At 41.8% G+C, this 26,320-nt stretch overlaps 1 protein-coding gene across 8 annotated transcripts in view; it reads right to left on the bottom strand.

Moving 5' to 3' along the window:
• The window catches only part of CACNA1A (calcium voltage-gated channel subunit alpha1 A), a 446,503-nt gene that overhangs the window by 265,309 nt on the left and 154,874 nt on the right, over nucleotides 1-26,320 (bottom strand). For all 8 annotated transcript variants that reach the window (XM_089532659.1, XM_089532648.1, XM_089532678.1 and 5 more), the window contains 2 exons: nucleotides 19,903-20,008; nucleotides 18,684-18,823 (listed from right to left, as the gene is read on the bottom strand). In XM_089532659.1, coding sequence (XP_089388785.1) covers nucleotides 18,684-18,823; nucleotides 19,903-20,008 — 246 coding nt within the window. The remainder of the gene's footprint in view (nucleotides 1-18,683; nucleotides 18,824-19,902; nucleotides 20,009-26,320) is intronic.

Raw genomic sequence — 26,320 nt, forward strand, 5'->3', positions numbered from 1 at the left:
CATAGGCACTGTATTTATTCTGACTGGCTTAAGTGACCCACATGATTCTATCCGAGTTTCTATGATATCATGAAAATGACATGGCAATGTCACTGACGAAAACGATGTGAGTTATCATGAATAACATAAAATAGTAGTTTTAAACAGTAACTTTCCAATATCTACACAGTTTGTACCTGCTGGTTGGGATGACTGATGGTGACTCACAGAAAACCAATGGCTTGAAATGGAAGCCATTGGTATATATAGCTTCTTCTTTCTCCCTATTTCTGTGGCTTGAGCAATATATCCTCTGATCCTGATGAGAGTTGTATAGATACATGACTGTTGTCCTGATATAATTCAGTATGTTTCTTGACACTGGGGATACTCAAGTATTTTAAATTTAACACAAATTCCTACAAGAAATTACCCAACCTGCACCTCTGAGACCAACATGCAGGAGAGAATTTAGATGATTCCATCAGATTTTATATGTAATTCTCTGAATTTTGAAAACTTGTTTAAGAAAACATAAAAACTAACATTTTAATACTAAAATATGTATTTGAGAGGGCTTTTTTTCTCCCTAAAAAGAGCAGATTAAGGCAGGAATGGAATGGAATATAATGATGGGTAAAATCACAACATGGTCTGGAAATAGATTCACCCATCCTGACCTAACTCTCCTCACATTCCTGCCATCCTACTGAAATTAAACCTTCTATTTTTACTTCTTTCATTTCTGTTCTAGCACAACTATTTTCGGTGGTCTTGACTCATGACTTCAATACTCATTTGCTTTGCCTACTGTGTCCGCTGCCTTACTGTGTGCTTGATTTCCCAAGTGTAACTCCTACAGTGTGGGAGAAATCTTGAGCTCATACTTCCTCACTCACACACGTCTGGTTATTGGTCTGACCCAAGTGGTTTCATCATGAATATCTATCCCCACTCCTTCCTTACTCCAAGAGAGGTAACAAGAACTCACACTACCACTGCCCTCAGCAGTCAACGTGTGAGAAGCACTGCTGCCCATAGGTGAGCCTCTCTTTGTCACACCAGAGCGGCTCTTGCCATTTATCGACTCTCCATAGCAACTGGCCTTTTCCCATTCACATTCTCTAGTTACCTTCTCCTGGACACCCTGGTTGCCTTGGCAACAAGACTTATCTCACTGATAAAATCTATCAGTTATGTGCACATACAGTGGACCCTTAGTATCCACTGGGGTTTGGTTCTAGGAACTCCATGATACCAAAATCTGTGGATGCTCAAATCCCATTAAATACAGTGGCATAGCAAAATGGTGTCCCCTCTATAAAATAGCAAAATCAAGGTTTGCCTTTCTGAATTTATATTTTGTGGAATATTTTCAGTCTGTGGATGCCTGAATCCACGGATAAAAAAAATCCGTGGATATGGAGGGCCAACTGTATGTACATGGTTTGTGTGTGTGTATGTTTATGTGTTTGTGGGTATGGCTGGGGGAGACAGAAAGTGACCATAAGGGCTAAATAAGGAGGAGCCATGTTATAGAAAAGGTATTTTAAATTAAGGAAAAAATTAGAAGCTGTGGGGTTTTTAAACACTTAGGAATCTCAAGAAGAAGTAGATTATAGTGGCATCCCCATGCCAGGTGTCATGCAGGAGGGGAGATGGCAATCAAATTCCTTCTGGGGAGGGGAGATGGCAACCCAAAGGGAGTGCTTGCTTTCCTCCTTCACTGCAGCCTCCCCCTGAGGATGGAGCTGCTGCAAACCCTCTACCATCCAGGAAGCTTGGAGAGGATGGAGAGAACTAATTCTGAACCGCTGTTATGTCTTTTGCCCCAATATTCAAATATGTTTAAGAGATACATAGTCTAATACTAACTAAAGATTCTATTTTTCAGAGTTGTGATCATCAAATGAAAAATTCCTGGACAATCTGATTACAAAGATTTGTTCAAAAACATCTTTCTGTGTTGCCAGGCTTACCAACATTACAGGAGGCAACTGGCTTCGATTTCTGACAAGATTCACAATTGACAATGATATTTATAGTCAGCCCTCCATACCCACAGATTTTTTTTTTTTATCCATGGATTCAAGCATCCATGGCTTGAAAATATCTTTAAAATATATAAAGTTCAAAAAGTAAGCCCTGATTTTTCCATTTTGCCTACAGTTGTCTGAGTCTAGTTCAAAGTGTTGCTCTTATCATGTACACCTCCATAACCGCTTAGATCCAAAGTACTTAAAGAACCTTCACCCATCATTCATTGAGATCAGCTGCAGGATAGTCTGGGCATTGACAGGGGAAGTGTGACCCTGTTCGTGCTCTTGGACATCTAAGCAGCCTTCGATACCATTGACCATGGTATCCTTCTGGAATGCCTGAGGGAGTTAGGTATCAGAGGCACTGCATGGTTAACGTCCTACCTCTTGGGCAGATTCCAGATGGTGTCGCTTGGGGACAGTTATTCATCCAAGAGGGAGGTCAAATCAGGCGTCCCTCAAGGTGTGATTCTCTCCCCAATGCTATTTAACATTTACATGAAGCCACTGGGAGAGATCATGTAGAGACATGGGGCATGGTATTATCAGTACGTTGATGACACCCAAATTTATTTCTCTATGTCTCCAACTGCTGCAGTGACTAAGGATGGCATCTCTCCTCTGGATGCCTGCCTTGGGTTGGTAATGAGATGGATGAGGGAAAACAAACTCAAGCTGAATCCAGAGAAAATGGAGGTGATTGCGATAGGTACCCCAAGTCCAGGGAAGGATTTTTATCAACTAGTCCTGGACGGGGTCACACTTCCCCTAAAGGACGAAGTTCGCAGTTTGGGGGTACTCCTAGATTCATCTCTATAGCTGTCATCTCAAATGATGTGATGGCCAGGAGTTCTTGGTACCAACTGCATCCCTACCTGGACCAAAAGGACCTTGAAGCAGTAGTACTTGCACTGGTAACCTCTCATCTAGATTTCTGTAATGCGCTCTACATGGGGCTACCTCTGTACCAAGTTTGGAAGCTTCAATTGGTTCAAAACGTGGCAGCCAGATTGGTCACCGGAACACGTAAGTCAGCCCATATAACACCAGTTCTAAAAGCTCTTCACTGGCTGCCAATTAGCTTCTGGGTGCAGTACAAAGTGTTGGTTATTACCTTTAAAGGCCTTCATGGCTTGGGTCCAAATTACTTGAGGGAATGCCTCTCCCTACACAATCCACCCCGCACTCTCAGAACATCTGGGAAGAATTTATAATATTCACTTCCCATAGATCGTTTATGACCACAGCCTCCACAGTCAGACACGCATTCTAGACTTTAGGAGAGCAGATTTCAGTAAACTTAGAGAAGTATTGAAGGTGATCCTGTGGTCAGAATTACTAAAAGAGAAGGGAGTTCAGGATGGATGGGAGTTTCTGAAAAGGGAGATACTGAAGGCACAATTTCAAACAGTTCCATTGAGAAAGAAAAATGGAGGTGTCTCAAGAAACCAGGATGGATGACTAAGGAACTTTCAACTGAGCTAAGTTTTAAACAGAACATGTATAAGAAATGGAAAAAGGGGGAGATCATGAAAAAGGAATTCAGACAAATAGCAAGCACATGTAGGGGTAAAGTCAGAAAAGATAAGGCACAGAATGAACTCAGGCTTGCTAGAGAAGTTAAAAACAATAAAAAGGGCTTTTATGGATATGTCCACAGAAAAAGGAAGAAGAAGGAAATGGTAGGGCCACTCTGTGGAGAAGATGGCAAAATGCTAACAGAAGACAGAGATAAGGAAGAATTGCTCAACACCTTCTTTGCCTCAGTCTTCTCAGAATAGGAAAAGGGTGCTCAACCTGAGGATAATGGAGCAGAGGACAGAATAGGGGAATTTCAGCACAGAATAAGTAAAGAGATAGTACATGAATACCTTGTTAATCTAAATGAATTTAAGTCTCCAGGACCAGATGAACTACATCCAAGGGTATTAAAAGAACTGGCAAATGTAATATCAGAGCCATTGGCAATAATCTTTGAAAACTCCTGGAAAACAGGAGAAATCCCAGCAGACTGGAGGAGGGCAAACGTTGTCCCCATCTTCAGAAAGGGGAAAAAAAGGATCCCAACAATTATCGTCCAATTAGTCTGACATCTATACCAGGAAAGATTCTAGAGCAGTTCATTAAACAGAGAGTCTGGGAACATTTAGAAGGCAATTCCATAATCACAAAAAGTCAACATGGGTTTCAGAGGAACAAGTCATGCCAGACAAACATTATCTCTTTCTTTCATAAAATTACCATCTTGGTAGATGAAGGGAATGCTGTGGATATAGTATATCTTGATTTCAGTAAGGCCTTTGACAAAGTTCCCCATGACATTCTTGCAAACAAGCTTCTAAAATGTGGATTAGACAAGACAACTATTACATGGATTAGTAATTTGTTGACTGGCTGAAGCCAAAGGGTGCTCAACAATGGCTCCTTTTCATCCTGGAGAGAAGTGACCAGTGGGGTCCCACAGTGTTATTCAACATCTTCATCAATGACTTGGATGACAGAATTGGGGGCATACTCATCAAATTTGCAGATGACATCAAATTAGGAGGAATAGCTAATAATCCAGAGGACAGTATCAAAATTCAAAATGACCTGAATAGACTAGAAAGCTGGGCCAAAACTAACAAAATGAAATTCAACACAGAGAAATGTAAAGTACTGCACTTAGGGCAGAAAATTGAAATGTACAGATATACGATGGGGGACACCTTGCTGAACGAGACTACATGTGAAAGGGATCTAGGAGTCCAAGTAGACCATAAATTGAACATGAGTCAACAGTGGCTGTCTATGACACATGTATCTTTATCTCAACCCTATTGCAACTTGTATTCTACAGGTCAGTTTTTCCTTCCTTTTAAGTTTCCAGAGATGGCACAGATCTCATCTGGTCAACTAGTTTTATGCCAGTGAGTTTTACTGAGCACTTACTGCTACTATGAATTTTATGGATGCATTGCTTTATTACTCACCATGGCACCACCTTTCCATGATGGTGGGATTATGTGCTCCTGTGAGGCAAGAGGCTATGCTGATAGAAGCAGTGCTGCTGGTAGATTTCCAGTGTTGGACAGACTTTTGTTGAGAAGCCAGACTAAATGTGTCATCCCTTTAGAACAGTGGATCTCAACCTGTGGGTCATGACCCCTTTGGAGGTCCAACAACCCTTTCACAGGGGTCGCCTAAGACTATTGGAAAACACATATTTCCGATGGTCTTAGGAACTGAGACACTGTAATTTTATAGTTGGGGGTCACCACAACATGAGGAACTGTATTAAAGGGTCGCGGCATGAGGAAGGTTGAGAACCACTGCTTTAGAATTTAAAGATAACATAAAAATAGATTTGAACAATTGAGCCTAACTGACCAGGAGCCAGAAGCCATTGTGAGGAAAGAATGCAAAAAGACAACATCTCTACCCAAAAAGAAAGAAAAATCTCACTGGATGACTCATGAAACTCTTCAAGCAGTTAAGGACAGAAAAGAAGCAAAGGGGATAGATATAGGGTCAGAACCCTGAATGCAACTGCTGAACAACTTGTGCACAGGGACAAAAAAAATGATAAAACAAAAGGTATCTTCTATAAGATCTGAGAATTCAAAGGGAAATTTAAACCAAGAATGAGGATGCTTTATGACCAGCAGGGGAACATGCTGGATGATCAAGAAGAAACAAAAAGATGATGGAAACAATACACTGAACAACTATATAAAAGAGATGAATATATGATAGTTTAATTTGAGAAAGAACCATCTGCAGATGAACCTACTTTAGAAAGTGAAGCTGCACTCCAAGCACTTGGGAGAAATAAATCATCAGGAACATATATCATACCAATAGAGCTGTTTCAAGCAACAGAGAATCCATTCAAATTCTAATTAAAATCTGTCAACAAATATGGGAAACAAAACAATGACTTATGCCCTATGTTTCTCTGGCTGCGACCCCCTTGTGGCCAGAAGCCCCACCCCTTCTTCCAGCCGCCGCCCTCCCTGATTGGCTGGGAGGCCAGGAAGGGATGGCACTTCCAGCCACAGCTGTGCCGCATGGGGCTTCAAGGCAGTGGCGGTGGCAGCAGGCCAGAGGAGGCCTTGCCACCCTGGAGGAGGAGGAGGAGGGTTGAGCCCAACTGGGTGACCCCTGTGAAAGGGTTGTTTGACTTCCAAAGGAGTTGTGACCCACAGTTTGGGAACCGGTGCTCTATATACAATCCTCAAATAAGGGAATGCTAGTGATTGCAGCAGCCACAGGATCATTGCATTAATGTCCCATGCAAGCAAAATGATGTGCAAAATTCTACAGCAAAAACTTTTATTCATCAAGAAATGGGAGATGTCTGATTCTGGATTCAGAAGAGGAGTCATGAAAAAATACCAAAATCAGGACTGTCCATGCCATTGTATTTTCAATTTCTATGTACAAAACCCCAGCAGATACCAAAGGCCCACTGTATACACCTCCACCTCCAAACTTGTCTAAACCCATCAGAAATGAATGTTTAAATGAACACAGGGGAACCTTTCCCTTCACCTCTCCTTTAAATAATTTGTTAAATAGAAACCCCTGTATTGAAAGAGAATCCCATGGTGATCCCATTTTCTGATAGTACTACCTATCTGATTCACTGGCTACTTGAAGTGAAGTTAGAAGCAAATATGATAAGCTAGCTGCAGATCCAGTTCTGCAAATGAGCAGGTGACTGACAGGTGTAGAAATTTATATTTTGGATATCAACTGAAGCTGTGATTTTCTAAATATTTTGCACTGCAAGCGACTCCCATTAATCACTCTTTTAACAATAGCGTCCCCCTCCCCATGTCTTATAAGGTCAACTGTTACATCAACTATCCAGTGCTCATAGATCATGCCATGCCAGGCCTATGCAGCATCCCTATTGGCACTCATAAGAATGAAATACCACTCAAGACCTAGCTAATGAACTAGTAGCACATGTTAAGAAATACTTTCCAATTTTCTTTTTTATTATTGTTTTTAGAGTGTTTACTGAAACAAACATAACCAGCAAATGCATCTCAGATCCAGTACAATAAGGCACATTGAGTTGATGTTTCCTAACTCTCCAAGTAAATTGCAAGCTGACATGACAATAATTATAATAGAGTTTATTTCCAAAAATCAACATGTGAGGAAGTTTTCTAATTTTCTCGAGGGAGTGAAGGTACTGGATAGATGTTGCTACTCCAACACTCTTCATCTTGACTTATTCTTTTCATGAACATGAACCTATATTAATCTTAGGCATTTTACCACCTAGAAATAAGATATCAGTTCCTGAGAACTTGAAATATTAATTCAGTTCTATGCATGGAGTCTCCTAAAAACCTGAGGTGAAGCTAGGAATGTGTAATACTGTTTTCTACTCCTTATTACACTATGAATAGGCTGAACAGGAAAGGAGCAATTATCTAAGGCAGTGACCGTCATATTCATCTTTAACAACAGTGAAAAACAGAGGATGTGTTTTCCATACATACTCCAGAACCTATTACTTTGAAACCAGAAGTGAACAAAAGGGCACTTCCCTTTAAAAACAAAACAAAAACTATTGGCATTTTTAGTGTCTTCTTTTGCTTAAGAAAGCATATGGTTGCACACCTTGTTTTAGTGAAGATCAGACCTTGTGGAAGCTTCTGCAATATGCCAGTATTTGTCAAAATTATAGCAAAGTGTGGCCTCCCAGGTCCACAAAAGCTACCATAGTGGAACACACCACCTGCAGGATACATGATTCCCATCTCTAGTCTAAAATACAGGACCAGCGTCAATATTTTCCCATATCTCTTTCTCCTTCATTGCCTCTCTTTCTTTTTCTCTTCCTCTTTTTTTTTTTTTACCCTACTCAGATCAATGGTGGATACATTGGTGTACAACTCATATTCATTTGTGGCCCATTCGGTCATGATCCATCAGTTGAAGGCCAATAATTTTAGTCAGGTTTGGTATGCACCATTTTGTGTAGTCTCTGGAATGGTGCTGGTCCCCAAACCATTGACTTTCAGTCCATGTGCAGTTTAAACCATCCAAGTGGGCAGCTGATGGGCAGCATGGAATCTCTCCTTGCATCGACCACTACTGTCTTTTTCTGGCAGTCATTTTGCCATGCATCAGAGGAATGGTAGAAAAAATGCTGCCATCCAAGTATGTTATTAATAGCACTGGAACAATGATCTTGATTGGAATCCTAGGGTTGGAGAAAGTCCTCATCACAGCTGGCATCACTTGTTCCCCACTGATAATAATATGGGAGAAAAGTGATCCCAGTTCAGATTATGGTAGAGGAGGAGGCATTCTTTCCCTCAGTGTCTAAAAAGGGGGAAGTTTAACTATCTTCATGCATGGGGAGATGGTGGATGAGAGAGGGTGTATGTCACTTTATGTGCACAGCTGTTAACCTGGTAGTGCATGCAGCCTTCAGGGCCAACAAGATCACCCAGCTCTGTTCTATTCTAGGCATGTTTGAATATTCTTTCATAAGATTGCTGACCTCACCATGTAAAAATCTTTACATGGAATACATGGTGCATTACAATGTATTATTAAAAATGGAATGAGGTATCTTTCACCTACACCATTACTGTACTTTGATATCACTTTAATTGTCATGGCTGCTTCCAGTGGAATCCTGGGATTTGTAATCTGGTAAATTACTATAGCTCTCTGGCAAAGAAATCTAAACATGGCATAAAACTGCAAATCCCTGGATTTTGCAGGATGTAGCCATGGCAGCTAAAGTGATATCAAAGTGCTATAATGGTGTAGTCTGAAACAGTATGAAGTTTTTTGCACAGGCCCTAAAATGGGCCCATTACATTACAAAACGTGTGCATGCACAGGCGCTCATGGAACGGGATGGGGCTAGGAACTGTATTTTACTGTACACTGGAATGCTGCCGCTGCCATTGGGCATTCCAATCGTGTCCTCCCTCTGCTCCAGATTTCTGAGAACTGTTCTAAAGCATTATGGATTTCTCTTACAATGCTGTTTTAAAAATCCTAGTACTTGACCTGCACCAGTATGCTTTTTTCCTATCCAGCAAGAAGATTGTTATGGACTAGTTTCCTCATGAGGAGTTTACCTATAGAGTTGTTCTACCATGCCCAATGAAGATAACATATTGCCTTGAGATATGAATGTCTGTGAGTAAGTGTGCAACAGTGTATGGATGTAAGCTCCCTTTTGTACTTAATCTTCAGCTCACTGGAAGAGGAGATACTGTTAAAAGTAACAAATAAACAAACACGGTTGAATGGCTAGTGAAGGGAGTGCAGCTTCTTGAGTGTTTCTTCCCAAGTCTATGAATGCTACTAAAACAAACACATTTTATAAAGAGAGAAACTTGTCAGTATTTAAAGCACCACAAAACAAAAATTAGTTAATGATCAGGAGGATGACTATGTTAGCCTCAAAAGGGGAAGCACTGGCAACTCAGTTGAACAAAGGAGAGGAGGAGGAGGAGGAAGAAGAAGAAGAGGAGGGAGTTTTATCAGACAAGGGAAATTGGAAGTATAATCCAATGGCAATCCGCACACAATTTCGGGCAATGGGAAGTCAGTTCGAATGCAATCATGGGGTTTCACGTTATTGCGTGATAGACTACCACACGCAATTTCAGGCAATGGCAAGCTATTTTCGGGCAATGGGAAGTCAGTTTGAATGAAATTTGAATTCACATAAATTCACTGAACTAGCGAATTCACGTGAATGCATTCTGGCCCCGCTTTCTTTTCATTCGAAATTAAGAGAAATTCCTCCCGTGTGATAAACTCCCTGGAGAAAGTAAGGCAGGCAGGCTGTAGAGAACAAACTTCTAGTCTGCTATTTAGAAAGGTAGACTTGTGTGTCTGCCCTGAGAACCTTTATAACTGGGTGAATTAAAAGTATTAACAAAACAAATAGTGGTGACACCCCAGTGTGAAACCCCAGGATTTTCCTTGGTGGCCTGCCTTTTCAAGGTTGGCCCAAGACATTTTGCAGTCTGAGGAAGAACATCAAACTCTGCCCTCCCTCACAGTTGGGGAGCATCACACCAAATGCCAGCCAAGTTATTTTGGCACCTGAAGCAAAGAAATCCCACAAGCACCTGTCTCCCTCCATGGCTATAAAAATACAACCGCATTAAAAGACAATTTACATCTCTTATGAAATACTGACGTGACTGCTTCCCTCTAAGGAGAGTCAGCCCTTTTGAACTTTGCACTAACACAGATCATCAGAACTCTTGTCCCTGACTCTAGAAGTACTTATATTTTTAAATATAACTAAATATATTTTTAAATATAAGGAGAGGATAAATAGTGATATCAAGAGATCTAAGTCCTGAGGAGAGGTAGTTCCCTGAAGCAACGACAGAAAGGTCCTAGAATTGGGCAGGAGGAGTATGTCTTCATATAAGATGGACTCTGAGGTATAGCGTGCGTTTCTGTTTCTTTTCCAAAATGGAGTGGTATAATTAAAATACAGTGGTCCCTTGGTATCCACTGGGGTTTGGTTCCATGAAACACCCCCCTCCCCCATGGACCACATAATTTGTGGGTGCTCAGTCTCACAAAATACAATGCCATAGTAAAATGGTGATCCTTATATAAAATGGCAAAAGCAAGGTTTACTTTTAGAATTTATATATGTTGCAAAATATTTTCAAGCTGTGGATGCTTGAATCCATGCATTAAAAAAATCTGTGGACACAGAGGGCTGACTCTATCATATCTGCCCCTCCCAAAAAGAGGGCGAGGGTGTTTCCAGACACTATTGATGCAAAGGCACTATGTAGCTATTCCATATTTTTCTTCTTAACAGATTTCCATGGTAAGAAAATGTAGGAAAAGCAGCAGAAAAAACAAAGAGAGTTACAAATGGAAGGCAAAATTGTCTGTAAAAGTGGAACAAAGGTGTAATAAAAGCCTAATCTGGAACTGCTCTGGGGGTCAAACTAGATGACCCATTTACCCTGTGATTTATGAAATGTGTGTATGTGTATGCAGTGGCTTGCAATTCTGATCAAGAGATAAAATATACCAGTGGCCAAAGAAATAAAATAAGGCTTTATTGTAAGAATCCATTAAAGATAAGAAAGCTCTCTGAGGATGCTAACTAAAACAAAATTAAGCTATTCTCAGTTTTAATAGAAATAAAAGAATAAGCAAAGGAAGGAAATAGCAAATCTGATCTGAACAAATCTTGCTCTTTCCTACAAAACTACATAACCCTACCACTGCTGCTCTTGCTGCGACATTGGCCTGAAACAGGCAGACAGTAAAGTGCCAGAATTGTACAGAATTAAGTTCTCAACTGTGAAGTTTCTTGTCAGTCCAGGATTCTTCTTGTTAGGGTTTCTTGACATGTTTTTCAACAATTTTTCAAATATCTTTGACTATTATTTCCAGCCCTGTGAAAGCAACCAGTTACCATAGCTTCTGATTGTCCTCACCAATATATCAAGCATTAGCATGATTGTGTGTGTGTGTGTGTGTGTGTGTGTGTGTGTGTGTGTTTGATCACTGGAAGGTAAACAAAGATTTAATTTACAAGTCTGATTGCTCAAGGGCATATCCTCATTATGAAAGGGTAAAGTATTAATTGCAGGAATACATATTTCCCTGAATTCCAAATGACTTCAAGCCACAGAAAAATAGTACCTGTAATTCCTACTACCTATCTCTACCAGGAATAAAGGAAGAGTCCAGAATGGTTCAGTCCTACTCAGTGCCATCCATGGCCCACACGAAAAGGATGTGGAAGAAAAGAATTAATTACAGGGGCCTTTTGAAGATTTGCACAATTGAGGATCTGGGTGGAAATTAACATTTCTTTCCTTCATTATGAGGAGGGTGCTGCTGCTTCAGCCCTTCAGGAAACATAATAGCCCTAGCCTTACTTCGAGCCATGAAGTGGTAGAGGGGAGTAAAGAGTGTTCCCACAGCTGCCCTGCCCTGCCCTCTTCCAAGACTGGGAGATGGAGTGAGCAGTGTACTTCTTTGGGGACTGTGTTCTTAAGGGCAACTCAAGGCCAAGCAATCAAAGCTCTGTCATGGTTTCCAGCTATAACTTGGATGGATGTTGGAGAGTAAAAAAACTCTCCCATCCTTACCTCAAGCTGATCTGTGATGGCGAACCTATGGCACATATGCCACAGATGACATGTGATGCCATTTCCCCCAGCACACAGTGGGGGGGGGGGGCGCGGAGAGGCACATGCCTGTTCCTCCTCCCTTTGAACCTTTCCCAGCCTCCAGGTGCCTCTTCAGAGGCAGCTGAAGGCCAGGAATGGCCCTGGGAGAGAAGGAGTAAGAGGTGTGCACCTGTTCCTACTTCTTTCTCACCCTCCCCAGCCTCCAGTTGCCTCTCCAGAGACGGTGCGGGGGGAGGAGGAGGAAGAGGCACATGCCTGTTCCTTTTCTTCCTCCTGTCCCCCTCCCCCACCAGGGCCTTCACCTATCTCTGGAGAGGCAGTTGAAGACCCGGGAGAGTGGGGGAAGAAGTCCCACCTGGAAGTCCCACCCCAGGAAGGCAGAAGTCCTGCCCCCAGCACTGGGTAATACCCGGTGCCAGAAGACGTTTTAGTTTGGGCACTTGGCCCCTAAAAGGTTCACCATCACTGGCATAGATTGAAGAAAGCTGCAGGATCCCAGCAACCACATATCCTGACTTGGCTTCCAAATTTAATCAGAAAAATGTGGATGGCTTTCCTTTTGAATAGCAGGTTCATTCTTTGACCTTAGGTAATAATTCAGAGCAACCTAAGTACAACTTACCCAATATGTACTGAATGAGAAAGAAAGAGCTCTCTTAGGAATACCAGGAAGTGGTGCAGGCTATGTAGAACAACTGAAACTTTGAGCTGCTCAGGTTGTGTTGGCTTTGTGAGCATCAAACCTCAGCATCCAGCTACTCTCCTCTGATTCCAATGAGTGGGGATGTAACCTTGATGTGAAAAGGTTTTCAGTGATCTTGTATTTTCAATGGTCTCATCATTCCCCCAAATGATTAGACATTTGTCCATACACGTTTAAAGTCAGCCACGTAATGTCTTGGCCAGTACTCTTTGAGTGGATCCAGAGAGGCAGATGGACAGGCATATGTACATGTTGAATACTGAAGTGGGAGAGTGGTCAAAGACAAATCAGGTACTCTAACATACGTTTGTGCGTGTATCCAGGCCTACGCAGGCAATACACATCTACCTTGTGGTTGTTGTCTTTCAGGGCACTGCAAGGTAGAGGAACAGTATGCACATGCTATATGGTATAATGGGCACTGGGTAAACCTGCCAACCAACGTGCATAAAGAATAGCAAGAGGAATAAGAAAGGAATGCTTGTTATGTGCACAGACAGAAGTACTGAACTCTAGCCATGAATGAACTGCTTCTATCAGAATCCCACAGGCTCCTACAGTTTGTCATTAGAAAGTGAGACCTGAAGGTCTCCTTTCTGCACTTCTTGCCAGCAAAAGTGGCAGGAAACCTCTTTCCCTCCCAACCTTTTCACCATTCAGGCTGTGAAGGCAGGCCAGCATGCTGGCTGTGGCTCTCTTTGCATTCAGGGCACGTCTGGAAAGCTCCTTTAAGTAATAGTGCAGGGAGGGACTCCCTAATCAAGAAGCAAATACTGCCAGACATACTAATGAGACACACCACTGCTAGGAATGGCAGCAGGCAGCAAGAGACTGTGCGTCTGAATTGGCACTGATGTGCATGGGAAGAAAACTCTTCAGGAGTTTTTGAAAAGGGATGGTGGGAGGAACATTAAAGCAAGTGAACCTCCCCACATTCTCAGCTGGTTCAGTCTGGAGAGATAACCAGGATATGCAGATCTGCCCTTTAGTTCTGAAAGTGACATAGCCTAGCCTGAGAACATGTGAAAGAAGAGATTAATGTGTTTGTATTGGCAGCACCCTGTTACTCTGCAGAAACAGCCTTCCATGGGGAGAGCTTCCCCTACTGTCATTTAAAAGCCACACAAATTCCCCAAGAATCTTAACCTGCAAAACATTCAGCAATAGATTGTTCAGGTTCTGAATGTTTGCACAGTCTGCTTGGCCACTATCTTCAAGCACATCTGCAAGCCTATTTGAGGTTTTGTGGGAAAATGGAGCATTAGGCTGCCCATGGCTTCTGCCAGCAGATGTTACAAGGGAGATGCCAGGTTGCTCTCACTAACAGTCACACATCCCTTGTAACATCTATTTGCCCCTGAGTCATTTTGTTGTGCTTTTCATTCTGCCCAAAAGACACAGCAAGATTTAAAATGCTGTATTCATTTTTAGCTTCAGGCACATATGGAGAGCTAGTGCAGTGTAGTGGTCTTAGCACTGGACTATGACTCTGAAGACCCAGGGCCCAAATCCCTGTTTAGCCATGGAAACCCACTAGATGATCTAGGGCAAGTCACATTCTCTCAGCCTCAAAGGAAAGCAAAGTCAACCTCCTCTTGCCAAGTAAACCCCATGATAAGGTTGCCTTAGAGTCACCATAAGTCGGAACTGCTTGAAGGCACACAACATAACAAACATCTCTAATGGGCAGAGCAATCATCTTACTTCTTTTGAGGAAGCCCTCCATCATAGCCTGAACATTCCACAGTGACATGCAATGAAGACACCTTGAGCCACTAAGAGCCCTCCCATAATGGTCTGTAAGAAACAGAGGTATGTTAACTATCCCTCTGCAGGCCTTGATGTAGGAAGCAACATCTGAATAACTTAAGAAACCCAAACACTTGGACTTTGAACAATGATGACTGTCTCCAGTTAGAGTTCATAATTTTACATGAAACAAAATATTGCTTGTTCACACATGCGACCTCTTCAGTTATGAAAAGTATCTAAATTCCAGACTCACTGTCAGTATTAACCAGGCTGTGTAGATAATAATTCATTTCTGCAATCATAACAGCATTTTCTGCCACCGTCCTCGTCACAGAAACTGCTAGTGTACTGTATTGGCATGCTCAATGTCATGTTTCTCCATCTCTGTGTATACTCAGTTGCTCAGTTTGTTCCTTTGTTGGACAAAAAGTCTTGAATGAACTGGCCCACAGAAACTAGCCCACAAAAATTATGTGTAGACAATATCTCTTCTCATGTACAATGAAAAACATAACAGACACAGTGCATCCTTCAGTAAAATCCATAAAGAGACTTATGTACACTTAAGCCTAATAAAAACCCAAAAGGAACTGAATATCCAATGCCCTTGGATTATAACCATCATCTAAACACAGCTCCTTCCAAGTCACCAGTGCCTAGGTGACAGAATGTGAGGGTCAAGGAAACGCATTGTCTAAACAGTAAGGCACTGTTCATATAATAATAACAATAAGCAAGCTTTGGCATTAATGTTTGGTGATATGTAAGAGTTAATATGTAGTTTAGAAAGCAGCTTTTTGGGGATGATGGGAGTCAGGCATACTCAAGGTCCCAGACTCCTCGGGAGAACAAAAGAGCCTTAATAACAGACTGATAGGGAAAGTCTGGTTGTTGGAGTGCCAAACTCAGTGTTATCTCCTGTTTGCTGGAATGCTATATAGGGCTGCTCCCCGCTTTGTTAGTTGCACAGTTTGGTAGAAGCTATTCCCCTGCACCACCGTCAATGCATGCATTAAAAGGTCATCTGGATCGTGGACTTCACTTGTTTTGTCTCCTCAATGGTACCTTGGAACCATAACAAGAATATGCAGAATATACATTTTAAAATGCATTTATTCTGGAATAATCAAGCCATTGCAATTAGAGAATCTGAATGTTCTTCAAAAAACCAAGATGCAAAGATCAAGGTACTGAAAAATGCTGGCAGAGCAGAATGGCAGTGGCATTCTGAAAGTTGGGAACATCACTGACTTTGGGTCTACCACCACTTGCCCCTGCACCCAATTTATTGACTTGCAAATCCTTACTTCCAAGAGCTTGCAGGTATTATTTGAATAATTTTCCCATGGAAATATGAAGAGGGGAGAGAGTGCAAACTCAAACTAAGACAATAGTTTAATGTAACAGGAGCTCCACTTGAATGCCAGCTCCCAAGTTATACAATTTGCAATATCTTTTGCCTTTGTTATAGGACTTTTCACTGTAAAAAAATGAACTGCCATTTCAGGAAGCTTGTCAATTAATATGCAAAGGGATTTTGTAGCACCTTTGAGATTAGCAGAGCAAAAGAGGTTGTAGAATAAGCTTTCATAGACTTGGTCTACGTTCTCAAGTGCAACAAACGTACAAAAGCTTATGCTACAAACACTTTCATTCAGTTGGTCTCAACGGTGTTACAAGATCCCTTTGCATACTGATATTAAAGACAAACATTACTGTGGATGTTATCACACGGGGGAAATTGGAAGGTCAGTGCAGTGTGATCCCAGATGCAGTCATGGGGTTTCACGTTTTTATGTGAGAGATTATCACACATAATCAAAGTCAATGCTAAGTCAATTTGAAACCAATCCAGGGACAACCAAGAGATGTGTAAATTCGGGGAAATTTACAAATCCTGTTCCACTCCAAAGTTGCATTCAATTCAAATTTGGCAGATATAGAACTCATGTCTTGGTCGCCCTTGGACTGCCTTCGAATCAGATTACAATTCCCAACTTCTTTTGCTGGCTGCAGTTTTCTCTCCTGTGCTCCCTGGCTCCCTCTAGCTGAGATGAGATCTGAGCCTGGGTTTTCCTTGACTAAAGTCAACACTACTTAGAAACAGAAGGCTCCACTAAGAATAAAGGAAATGTTTTCACATTTAATTCCAAGATGACATTTGGCACCCAAATGGAAAGAAAGGGATTTAAACCCTTATACCCCTTCTGTTTTGACGGGAATACAAACTAGTACAATAAAACACCAGATGAAATTCTAGGAGTAAAGTACATCAGGTACCATTACTGAAACACCAGGAAACAGAAAGAGGTCAGAAGCAGCAATACATAATGAATCTAAATTGCAAACAGCTCAGCATATTCTTAGTGGAGTTCTCTCTGCTGACTTAGGCTGCATCTGCACTGTAGAAATAATGCATTTTGACATGGCCTTAACTGCCATGGCTCAATGCTGTGGAATTCAGGGGCCTGTAGTTTATTGTGGCAGCTGAGCTCTCTGACAGAGAAGCCAAAATAGCTCACAAAATTACAAATCTCAAAATTTCATAGCATTGAGCCATGGCACTTAAAGCAGTGTCAACCTGCATTATTTCTGCAGTGCCAATTAGACCTTAGGATGCTCTCCTCAAATTCAAGAATGCACAACAAATGGTAGCCAGGATGAGCGTTATGAATTCTTCACCATCAAATAATGTATTTGTTTCAGAAGGCAAAAAAAAAAAAAAAAAGGGACTTTTGTTCCCATCACAGGAAATTGTGAGCAGGTTGGGAAGCAGCAGGGAGCAGGCACTGAAAACTACAAAAGCACTGGCGACAGGATGTACCTGTTACATACAGATCCAGAACGCTGAGTTCATGCTCCATCCTCAAAGCTGTGATGGTCAAGAATGTTACAGCATCCCAATAAGTGTGTGTGTCCAGACACCTCTCTCTGTGTGTGTGTCTATGTCTGTGTCTGTGTATCCTAAACATATAATAGGCAAGACATCAGCAGTAGAGAGGAGGAAAAACTTAAACCTTTCATCTTCAGTTCTAAGGGTGAGAAATGAAGCAGCATCTTAGGAGCAGAGCAGAGGGCAGCACCCTTACAGCATTCAGGACAAATATAACTTTCCCTGTGTTCGTCGATTCTCTAAGGGGGTGTGGGAAGCAAGTTCTGCATAATTTTCAATATGGTTAAGGGACAGCATGGAAATTCCACTGAAAATCAGCAAGATTGGTGTCCAAAATGTATAACAAATAAAAGAAATAAAAATGAGCAGGAGAAAAATACCTACTGACCCACACTTGTGATATCACCAACACACTCCTCTTGCCTGAAGAACAGCTCCTTAATTGTTCTCAGTAGAGTTCCAATGCATTTAATATAAAAATGAGAAGGCAGCCAGAATCCTGCTGGTGCACCCTGCTAACAGTTCCACTTTTTGCAGGGTTGTATGCAGTGGTGGTGAGGGAAGGCCGACCAAATCAGATGGCTCCAGGCAGCCTACTTCTCCAAAGCCAAACTTCCTTTCTGGTCATGGCATTGCCTTTTTCCTCTTGTTGAAGCAGTTACACTAGCAGAGGGAACCAACATGATTCCATGCAAAAACTGATTGCATATCTGTGCAAACATATGCATGGTGCCTTAATTGTATTTTGGTTTGAAGGTGGTTAGTTGGAAGCATGATTGGAAAAGCAGAGCCAACATTCTAACCAACATCCAGTTTGCTGGAGTGTACAGGTGTAAGGCAAGTTACAGAGTATAACTCACGCTGCAGGTGAAGCATCTACCGCAGTTATTGTAAAAATACATACACAAGGAAAAACACACACAATCTTTCTCTTCACTTTGGCCTTTTATAAATCAGAACAAGTTGCATAAGCCCTCATACCAAAGCTACCCATACCTTTGCAAACCAGATTCCCCTCTCCTTTCACACCAGGGAAAAGAATATAAGAATTCTGACTTCTTTCTTGGTCTTAGTGTTGCCTAATGAACTCTAGGCAGTGCTGCTTCTATCAGACTGAAAGTAAACAATGAAAATTCATAACACTTTAAAAAGCAGCTACTCACCCTGTGAGAACCACCACAAAGTCCATCACATTCCAGCCATTCCTTAGGTAGGAGCCTTTGTGGAAAGCAAATCCTAAGGCAATAATTTTAATTCCAGCCTCGAAACAAAATATTCCAATGAAGTATGGTTCTGTGTCATCCTAAAAAAATGCATAAGAGGAAAAGTTAATTATTATTTACTAATTAGACTTTAAAAGAAACAAACACCTAGCCTTCCCCCAAGGAGTTCGTGATACCATACATGATTTCCTCCCTCCATTTTATCCTCATGACAATCCAGTAAGTAGGCTTAGCTGAAAAATAAAGAGCCTGGTTCAGGGTCACCAACAGACCTAAAGAATCAGGATGGCTCTCCATAATCTTTCTCCGAGGCTGTACCTGTGTATGAATACATTATGGAGCACCTTTATCCTGCACAAGTCATCTTTACCCTTCCAGAACATGAAGTAGACCAGTTCTACAGAATGCTCTAGATTTTCTACCATATAGGATGGGCAATCAGGCCCTGGCAGCTATAGCTATACCCATGCAACTAATGCCCCAATCTTTTCCATACTTACCTAGAAGAAAGTTCCTCTGAGCTCATGCATTTTGTATTGCCCACTATAAAACTAAATTATGGAAACAAATCTGCTTGGTTTGTGTTTGTGTGCAGCCAATCACTCTCCAACCCTGATTTTCACTGCTTCTTTGGTCAATGAGTTGTATGAAGAATGCCTTAATGATAACAATTCCAGTGCAAGCCACATTTGGGCCACTCTGTCTGGCGGTTTTAGATATGCCAGACAATAAAGCCTCGAGGAGAGAGAATCAACTGATCCCACTTCCACTGCTGGTTGCCAGATAAGCAAGGAGACAAGGCTATCCTAAAGCTTGTCTTTACAGTTTGTTATTGTTGTTAACTACTGTCAAGTCAACTTCAACTTAACTCTATGAATAAGAGATCTCAAGGCACCCTATCATCAGGGACCTTTTACATAGTGACTTCCTGATGTAATGGACTACAGTGCCCATAATCCCCAGCCCACATGAACAATGGTTGTGCTGGTTTGGGGAGGAGAGACCTGTAGCCCAACACATTTGGAGGGTCCCAAAGATTGGGGTAGGCTGCCTTATTGAGAGGAAGGAAGGACTGGTGACTAAGCTGCCATTCTGGAGTCTTCTTAGAAAGTTTACTTCTACCATAAGAATATTTTAAGAGGAAGAGAAGACTACTCACCAATCGTTCTGACATTGGCGTCTTGTCATCATCAGGCAGATGCTGCTCCAGAGCAAGGACAATGCAGTTTGCTATGATAGTTGCTAAAATCATGTATTCAAAAGGAGTGAGGCAGAGTTAAGGAAAGTCTGGCACATGGGTGGATCTTCTAGGGATGGTCAAAATAAAGAGGCCTGTGAAGGATTCCCTGATTCACACACATGCAGTTTTCTGTGGATTAGGTAACACACTGAAAAATGTAGAGAGATCTTGTACTGCCTTTGAGTTGGAAGCATGAGCTTTCATAGACTTCAGTCTACTTCCTCAGATGCATACATATGCACACTTCCTCTGATGCACACTGAAAAATGACATGGATATATTTTAGCCAGGATTGCTTTACTTCTGCATCAACTAAAGAACTCAAGTTCTTGGAATGTTTAAAAGTGCTACAAATAAATAAAGTATCCAATCAACATCCCTCTTTTAACTTGATTTGAAGGCATGAAAAATGGGAACACAGGCTTGAGTACTATGTAAAAACAACCTAATAGACGGAAAGTACCATCAATTGAAACTGCAAAATCCAAGTGGGGTGAATGAATCCCCCTGCTCCAGGTGGAGGAAGAAAAAATTATTGTTAAAAGTTGTGACCTTGAAACAGATGAGCCAAAGGACCATGGTGGAGCTGCACTGGCGCAATTCACACTGGGGCCACAGCAGCTGCACACGCCTGGCCCCAATTCTGGCCACTGCTGTGGTCCTGAACCAGGCCACCAAAAAGGAGCAGTTTTTACTACTCCTTTTTGGCCCAGTTCTTTTGCGAAGATGTAGGTCCAGCACAGTTCCCTTTTGCATTCAAGGTGTGTGTCATTTAAATGCTATGCCCTGAACACAGTGGGAAACCATGTCATTTGACCTGTCTGTTTCGGGCCTGTATGTAACTTGTAGTTCTTCAAGTCAAATCTGACTTATGGTGACACTTTCGTAGGGTTTTCTTGGGAAGAATCATTGCTGTTGCCTTCCTCTGAAGCAGAGACAGTATGATTTGCTCAAGGTCACACAGTGGATTTCCATGGCTGAGAGGTCTCCCAGAGTCCTAGTCCAACATTTAATCCAGTCACCACATTAGCTTTCCTTGCAGAAATTTCTAGGGAATCAGTTCTGCTGGAGGGTGTAACTGCATTGTACTTTGACTGTTCATGTGTTGGGGAGTGCCAATCATTCCTGGCTTTCTGATGTCATTAACTGTGTGACACTGGACATGTTCGCTGAATTTACACTTTACATTTTCTAGTGTACACTCAAATGAAACTTGTGTCAAAGAAGTCTTTAAAGACCTTTTATTGGACCTTACATTATATAGGTCATTGTTCTTTATTTGAGCATTAAGAGGTGGGCATCACATGATAATAATGAAGCAGTACAGCATAGTAACTCTATATAGACAGAGATACTAGGGTCCAGGAAAAAGACAGAGGGTTGGATCAGAGAGAAAAATTATTTCTCTGAATGAGTAATGAAAGGATGATTTAGTGAAAACATATCTGTGTGTGTGTGTGTGTGTGTGTGTGAACATGTGCACACAGACATTTGTGCTTTTTAGGTTTTCACATTTCTAATCATGCATATTGGCAATAAATTAACTATTGCTTTGCAAACCCAGTGGGTCTTTTTACATGTCTAATGTAGCTCTCAGGGATAAATAAGGTGCTACACTTTGTCCAATATCACCACGATTTTATATATTCAGAGAGGAAACTAAATATGTGGCTCAGAGCCAGAGTTATTTTCTAGTCTGTCAATCTTTTTTCTTCTGTTCCTGCTCCTTAATAAAAGTCATTTTTGAGCCACTACATCCTGTAGTCACCTATGTAATTTCTTCAGAGAGCAATGAAAAATCAGCCTTACCTCTGCATTAAAAAAAAATGATTTGTAACACATCTCAGTTGCATGGGGAAGCCACAGTGAGAATCCTTCATCCAGCAGACTACTAGACTTGCACTGAAATATGAATCAAATAATGTATCCTCTACTGAATCCTGATGTGAAAATTCTGGCATGCACTCCAAAATCCAGCAAGGTTTACCAATAAATCCCACCGACAGAATGTGCAGAGATGAAACATTATGTATTCTCACAGCTTAGCCTTTTTGTCTCAAAGGACAGAAGAGACAGCAAAAGAAAACATCTATTTCCATTATTACCTTTCACTCATGCTCTAGTATGTATACACAAAATTCTTTACCTCACCGTAAATATTTCAAAGTGCCCCTAAATTCTGTCTTCCTAGTATCAATTTATATAGTAACAATACTGTAAGCTTTTGTATACAGAAAATTCAAATCCTTAATTTTTCTTCAAATTTCTACAGTAATTTAATCTGCAAGGTGAAAACCTTGTGATTAGGAATAATAATGTTATGAATGGGCAAATCATGAGTTTTAGATTTGAGACACCTATCTTCCTTTACAGTGTTGTTCATACAAACATGGACACTGTTTGAAGGAATGGTTGCAGCAACATATGGCCAAACACCTTTGTTCTTATTTAATTTGACTAAAATGCAAACTGTAACTTCTGGTCACACAATCAGGCTGACATTTTCTCTGCTTGCAAAAGCATGTGCTTGAACACCTATAAAAACAGATACCATAGATTAAGAACTCCTCATTAACAGCCATGGAGACAGGCTGCTTCAGTGACTTGCAGCTGGTTTTCCACACAGTTGCATTGAGTGAAACATGTGCAGCTGTGTGAGGGTTATGCATCCCTGGCCTCAATATTTTTCAACATCAACATTAGAACAGTTTAGAAGGGTCAGTGCTATAGTGATAGAGGAAGAAAACTATTGCCCCTGTGCCACTCCAAGAGCCCAGCAGCAACAGAACTGCAAACAGGACCCAGACTCTTGTCTTTACTGCTGGCTCATTCCCTGTTTTATTTCTGCAAATTAAAAAAAAAAGGATTATCTTAACTAGCTGTGGGAATGCATCCAGTTTATGTAGACCTACCTATAATGAGCAGGGGTCATGTTTGGTCCCACCAGCCCTCCTCTCTTGCTAGTCCATGGAACAACAAAATGGAATGGGAGAGAGCTCTCATGTGTACCAGAGAGCCCTACCAACATATCACATGATATATGTTCACTGTGCAGCCTTTGCATAGGCACCTCCCATTCTACCCTATGACCATCATCAGGAAATATCACAGATATGCCACAGGAATGCCTGCCAAGTGAGCATTGGCCATAAGAATGAAGATCAACGGTAATGTTTATGTTGCAGTACACTCAGTTCAAAAACAGCTTCCTACAATTAACTGCAATTTTTTGAGTGATTATTCTCAAGAAGATGGAAATAATGGCAAATGGCACAGATTTGTTAGCCTTGTGGCATCATTTATTTTATATGACTGTGTCCCACTTTTCAGTATAGAAATATTTCCAATACTGTTCCAATAAAATAGTAAATCAAAATAGAGTAAAGAGAACATTAAGTTCTCAAACACTACAACAAAAAAGGGTTAAAGGTATGCACCCCATGGAAATTATCAGTTACAAGACTTGTGAAAAGAAAATGGCCTTTGGGGGAGAAATACTGAACCTTTCCTTGTGGTGAGTCCCTGAGCTGTTTACCTATTGCCACTCTCCTGCCATTGTTAAGAGTGTTAAATCAGAATTGTGGAGTATGCTAAATTTCCAGCCTTCACAGCTACAGTGAAGACAGAGAAACAGACTGTTCAGCATCGGTTCAGACTTTTTATCAGACCTTACTGAAGGATAAAGAACATGCTCCAGCATCACACAAAGCTTTGGGGCATTACATGCTCCTGTATTGATACTTCCTTTTGCTGCCTCTGCAGGGGGACTGATGGAGAGCTACTTCATCTTTGCAAGTATTGACTGGATGTTTTCTTGAAGAGAGAAAAGCAGCTCCTTTTGGCAGTGATGTTAACTGATTTACCAGGAGAGCAGGTGGCTCTCTTAGATAAGTGTTAAGTGAAGAGAATACAGTTGTCTCATTATGGGGGGGGGGCACCTTTTTCTATCAAAAACTTCTCTGTCAAAGTTTTTTCTTTGGCCCTCCTCCTCTAGCTTCTGAGCTGCAGGTATTTGGTGGATACTTCTTCACCTTGCAGGAAGTTTGTTGGAAATCTGGAAGTATGTGTTATATATCCCCACCCCCTCCTTTTTTGTCTTTTTTTCATTTGCAGGGGATCAGTGTCCTTCCTCACTAGGTCTTCCTCTTCTGAACTTTCTGTTCTTACCATGTTCTCCACATTATAAACTTCCTTTCCATATTACTGCACAAGTGTTTCTATTGCAGTTGGCTCCCCAAACATCATTCCTGCTTCTGTTTCTTGTGCTAACATAGGGGGGATACATATGGGTAGCTCCATGCCGCTCGTCTTTGCCCCTTGTCGCTGCTGTGCCAGCCACATGGTGTGGCACTGACGTGCTCTCTGAAAAGAAGCCGCCTAGAGCAGCTTTTTTTAGAGGTATGATACGGCATCATGATGCCTCTTCTGGCTAGAGCTGTTGGGGCCTGTGGATGCCTGTGCACCACAATGCCATGCCCCAGATGGACACCCTAATATCAGCCCCAGGCCAATGCAAAGCACCAGTCTGTACCGGGCCATAGTGCAGGAACAGTGCTAATCACAGCATTCATCTTAGAGTGTGTGCCTAGTTCTAGAGCACCTTGTAAAATGTGTGAATGTGATGCAATTCACCAGAGCACGTGTGTAGCGTATAATGTGTAGCGTATAATAAGGCATCTCAAACAATCTAATGTGGAGGACCTGCAGTTTTCCCCCTGTAACATATTTGTCTCATTGGCTACATTTGTTTCTTTCCTTCATGGAAATCTGCCAGTGATTGGTAGTTGATGGCTCATGGACCACCTCTGGTCCATGAACCACCACTTTAGGTAGCAATGGCCTAGTGCCATTTTTAACTACAAAGGATGTAGTGAAAATCCTATCCACAAACTTGTGCATGGACTGAGATGGGCTTATGATTTGTGAGTTTCTTTTCCCTGTAGCCTCTCAGGTTATTCAGTATGTCAACTCCACTCTTGGTGTCTGGAGATTCATTTCCCTTGATGTGATCATCTGTACACCATAGGTGTGAAGCAGAATCTGTGGTACAGTATCTCATTAGGAGATGCATGTGTGGGCTGCATATTTGTGGTGAAATGTTTCAGTATCCACATTTGGCTGCAGACTGTGCACATCGTTTATATGTGTCTGTGTGCTGGATGCAAAATAATTTCTAAACACTTCTTTCCTGGATGTGTAACACTATGCTAGACTAAGGATGACCCACAATCTTTTTTGAAATGAAGAGATTGCTACCTAATGCTGCCATACCCATGTTGGTCTCATACCATATACTTCGGATCTCTGCAACTGCATCATACTTTTCCCTCACCTTGACACATGAAGGGGGCTTTGGAGCCTTAACTGAGCTGTTGTATCAACAACTGTCTGGCTCAGATTTAGAGACTTATATAGGAACTGTGGGCTTCAGCTCTTCCTGGCTTTTTTCTCTTTCCCTCCTCTCCTTCACCCCACAGGAATATGCCTATTTAAGGTTGTTTTTTTAAGTAGCTGAAAGGCAAAGATTAAAACTCCTCTGTCCACGATATCTGGGTCCATTAGGAGTAATCTAGATTGTTTACATATGAGTAAATTTGGAAGGAACCCAAGAGAGTACCTTTCATCTTCATGTTATGCATTTAACTGAGTACTCTGTTTCACTTTCCTCTCTCATTGGTTACATCTGGGCAGGAGCTTACCTAAGTCTCCCCTCCTCCACCCAAGTAGTCATACGTAAAGAATGGCTTCCCTGGGAAAGAAGGCTCATTAGGTAGCCTGATGGTGACCCTGATGCCTGCTGGTAGTCCTGGCTTTTGATTTATAATCCCCGCCTGCTCCCATGGCATCTATGTCTTCTTGCACTGCTCTTCCTTGCTTCTGTCACCTTGCCTTTGCATCCTTCTTTTCTTCCTTCTCTGCCTTCCCTGATTTTCCTTCCCTCTCTCCTTGCTTCTCTCCTTCCCTGCCCTCCCCCTGTACCTTCAGTCACCTTTCTCTTTCCTTTCCTGCCTCCCTTCCTTCTGTCTTCTTACCTTAACATCCTTTCTTCCCTCCCTTCCTCGCTGCTGAAAGGCGCAGAGGTGGCCAGAGTGCCCGGCTCCCCCCCCAGACTGCCCCTGCCTGCCTGGGGCTCTCCTGCTGGAGCGAGTGGGGCAGGGCAGGGCCAGCCCAGGGCCCAGGAGGAGTACCGGGCTCCGCCAAAAGGAGGGCTTGCTTCTAGACAAACAGCTAGGACATTGGGACCAAAGAAAAGCTCCAGACTACAAATGGACACCCATGCTTCTTCTTAGCCCTCCTCCTGCTCAAAATGAAGGAGCCTGGTTGAATATTCCTAATA

Source organism: Sceloporus occidentalis, unplaced genomic scaffold, assembly GCF_023333645.1.
Source record: "Sceloporus occidentalis isolate IW3139 unplaced genomic scaffold, rSceOcc1.0.p SCAF_1, whole genome shotgun sequence".
Taxonomy (NCBI): domain Eukaryota; kingdom Metazoa; phylum Chordata; class Lepidosauria; order Squamata; family Phrynosomatidae; genus Sceloporus; species Sceloporus occidentalis.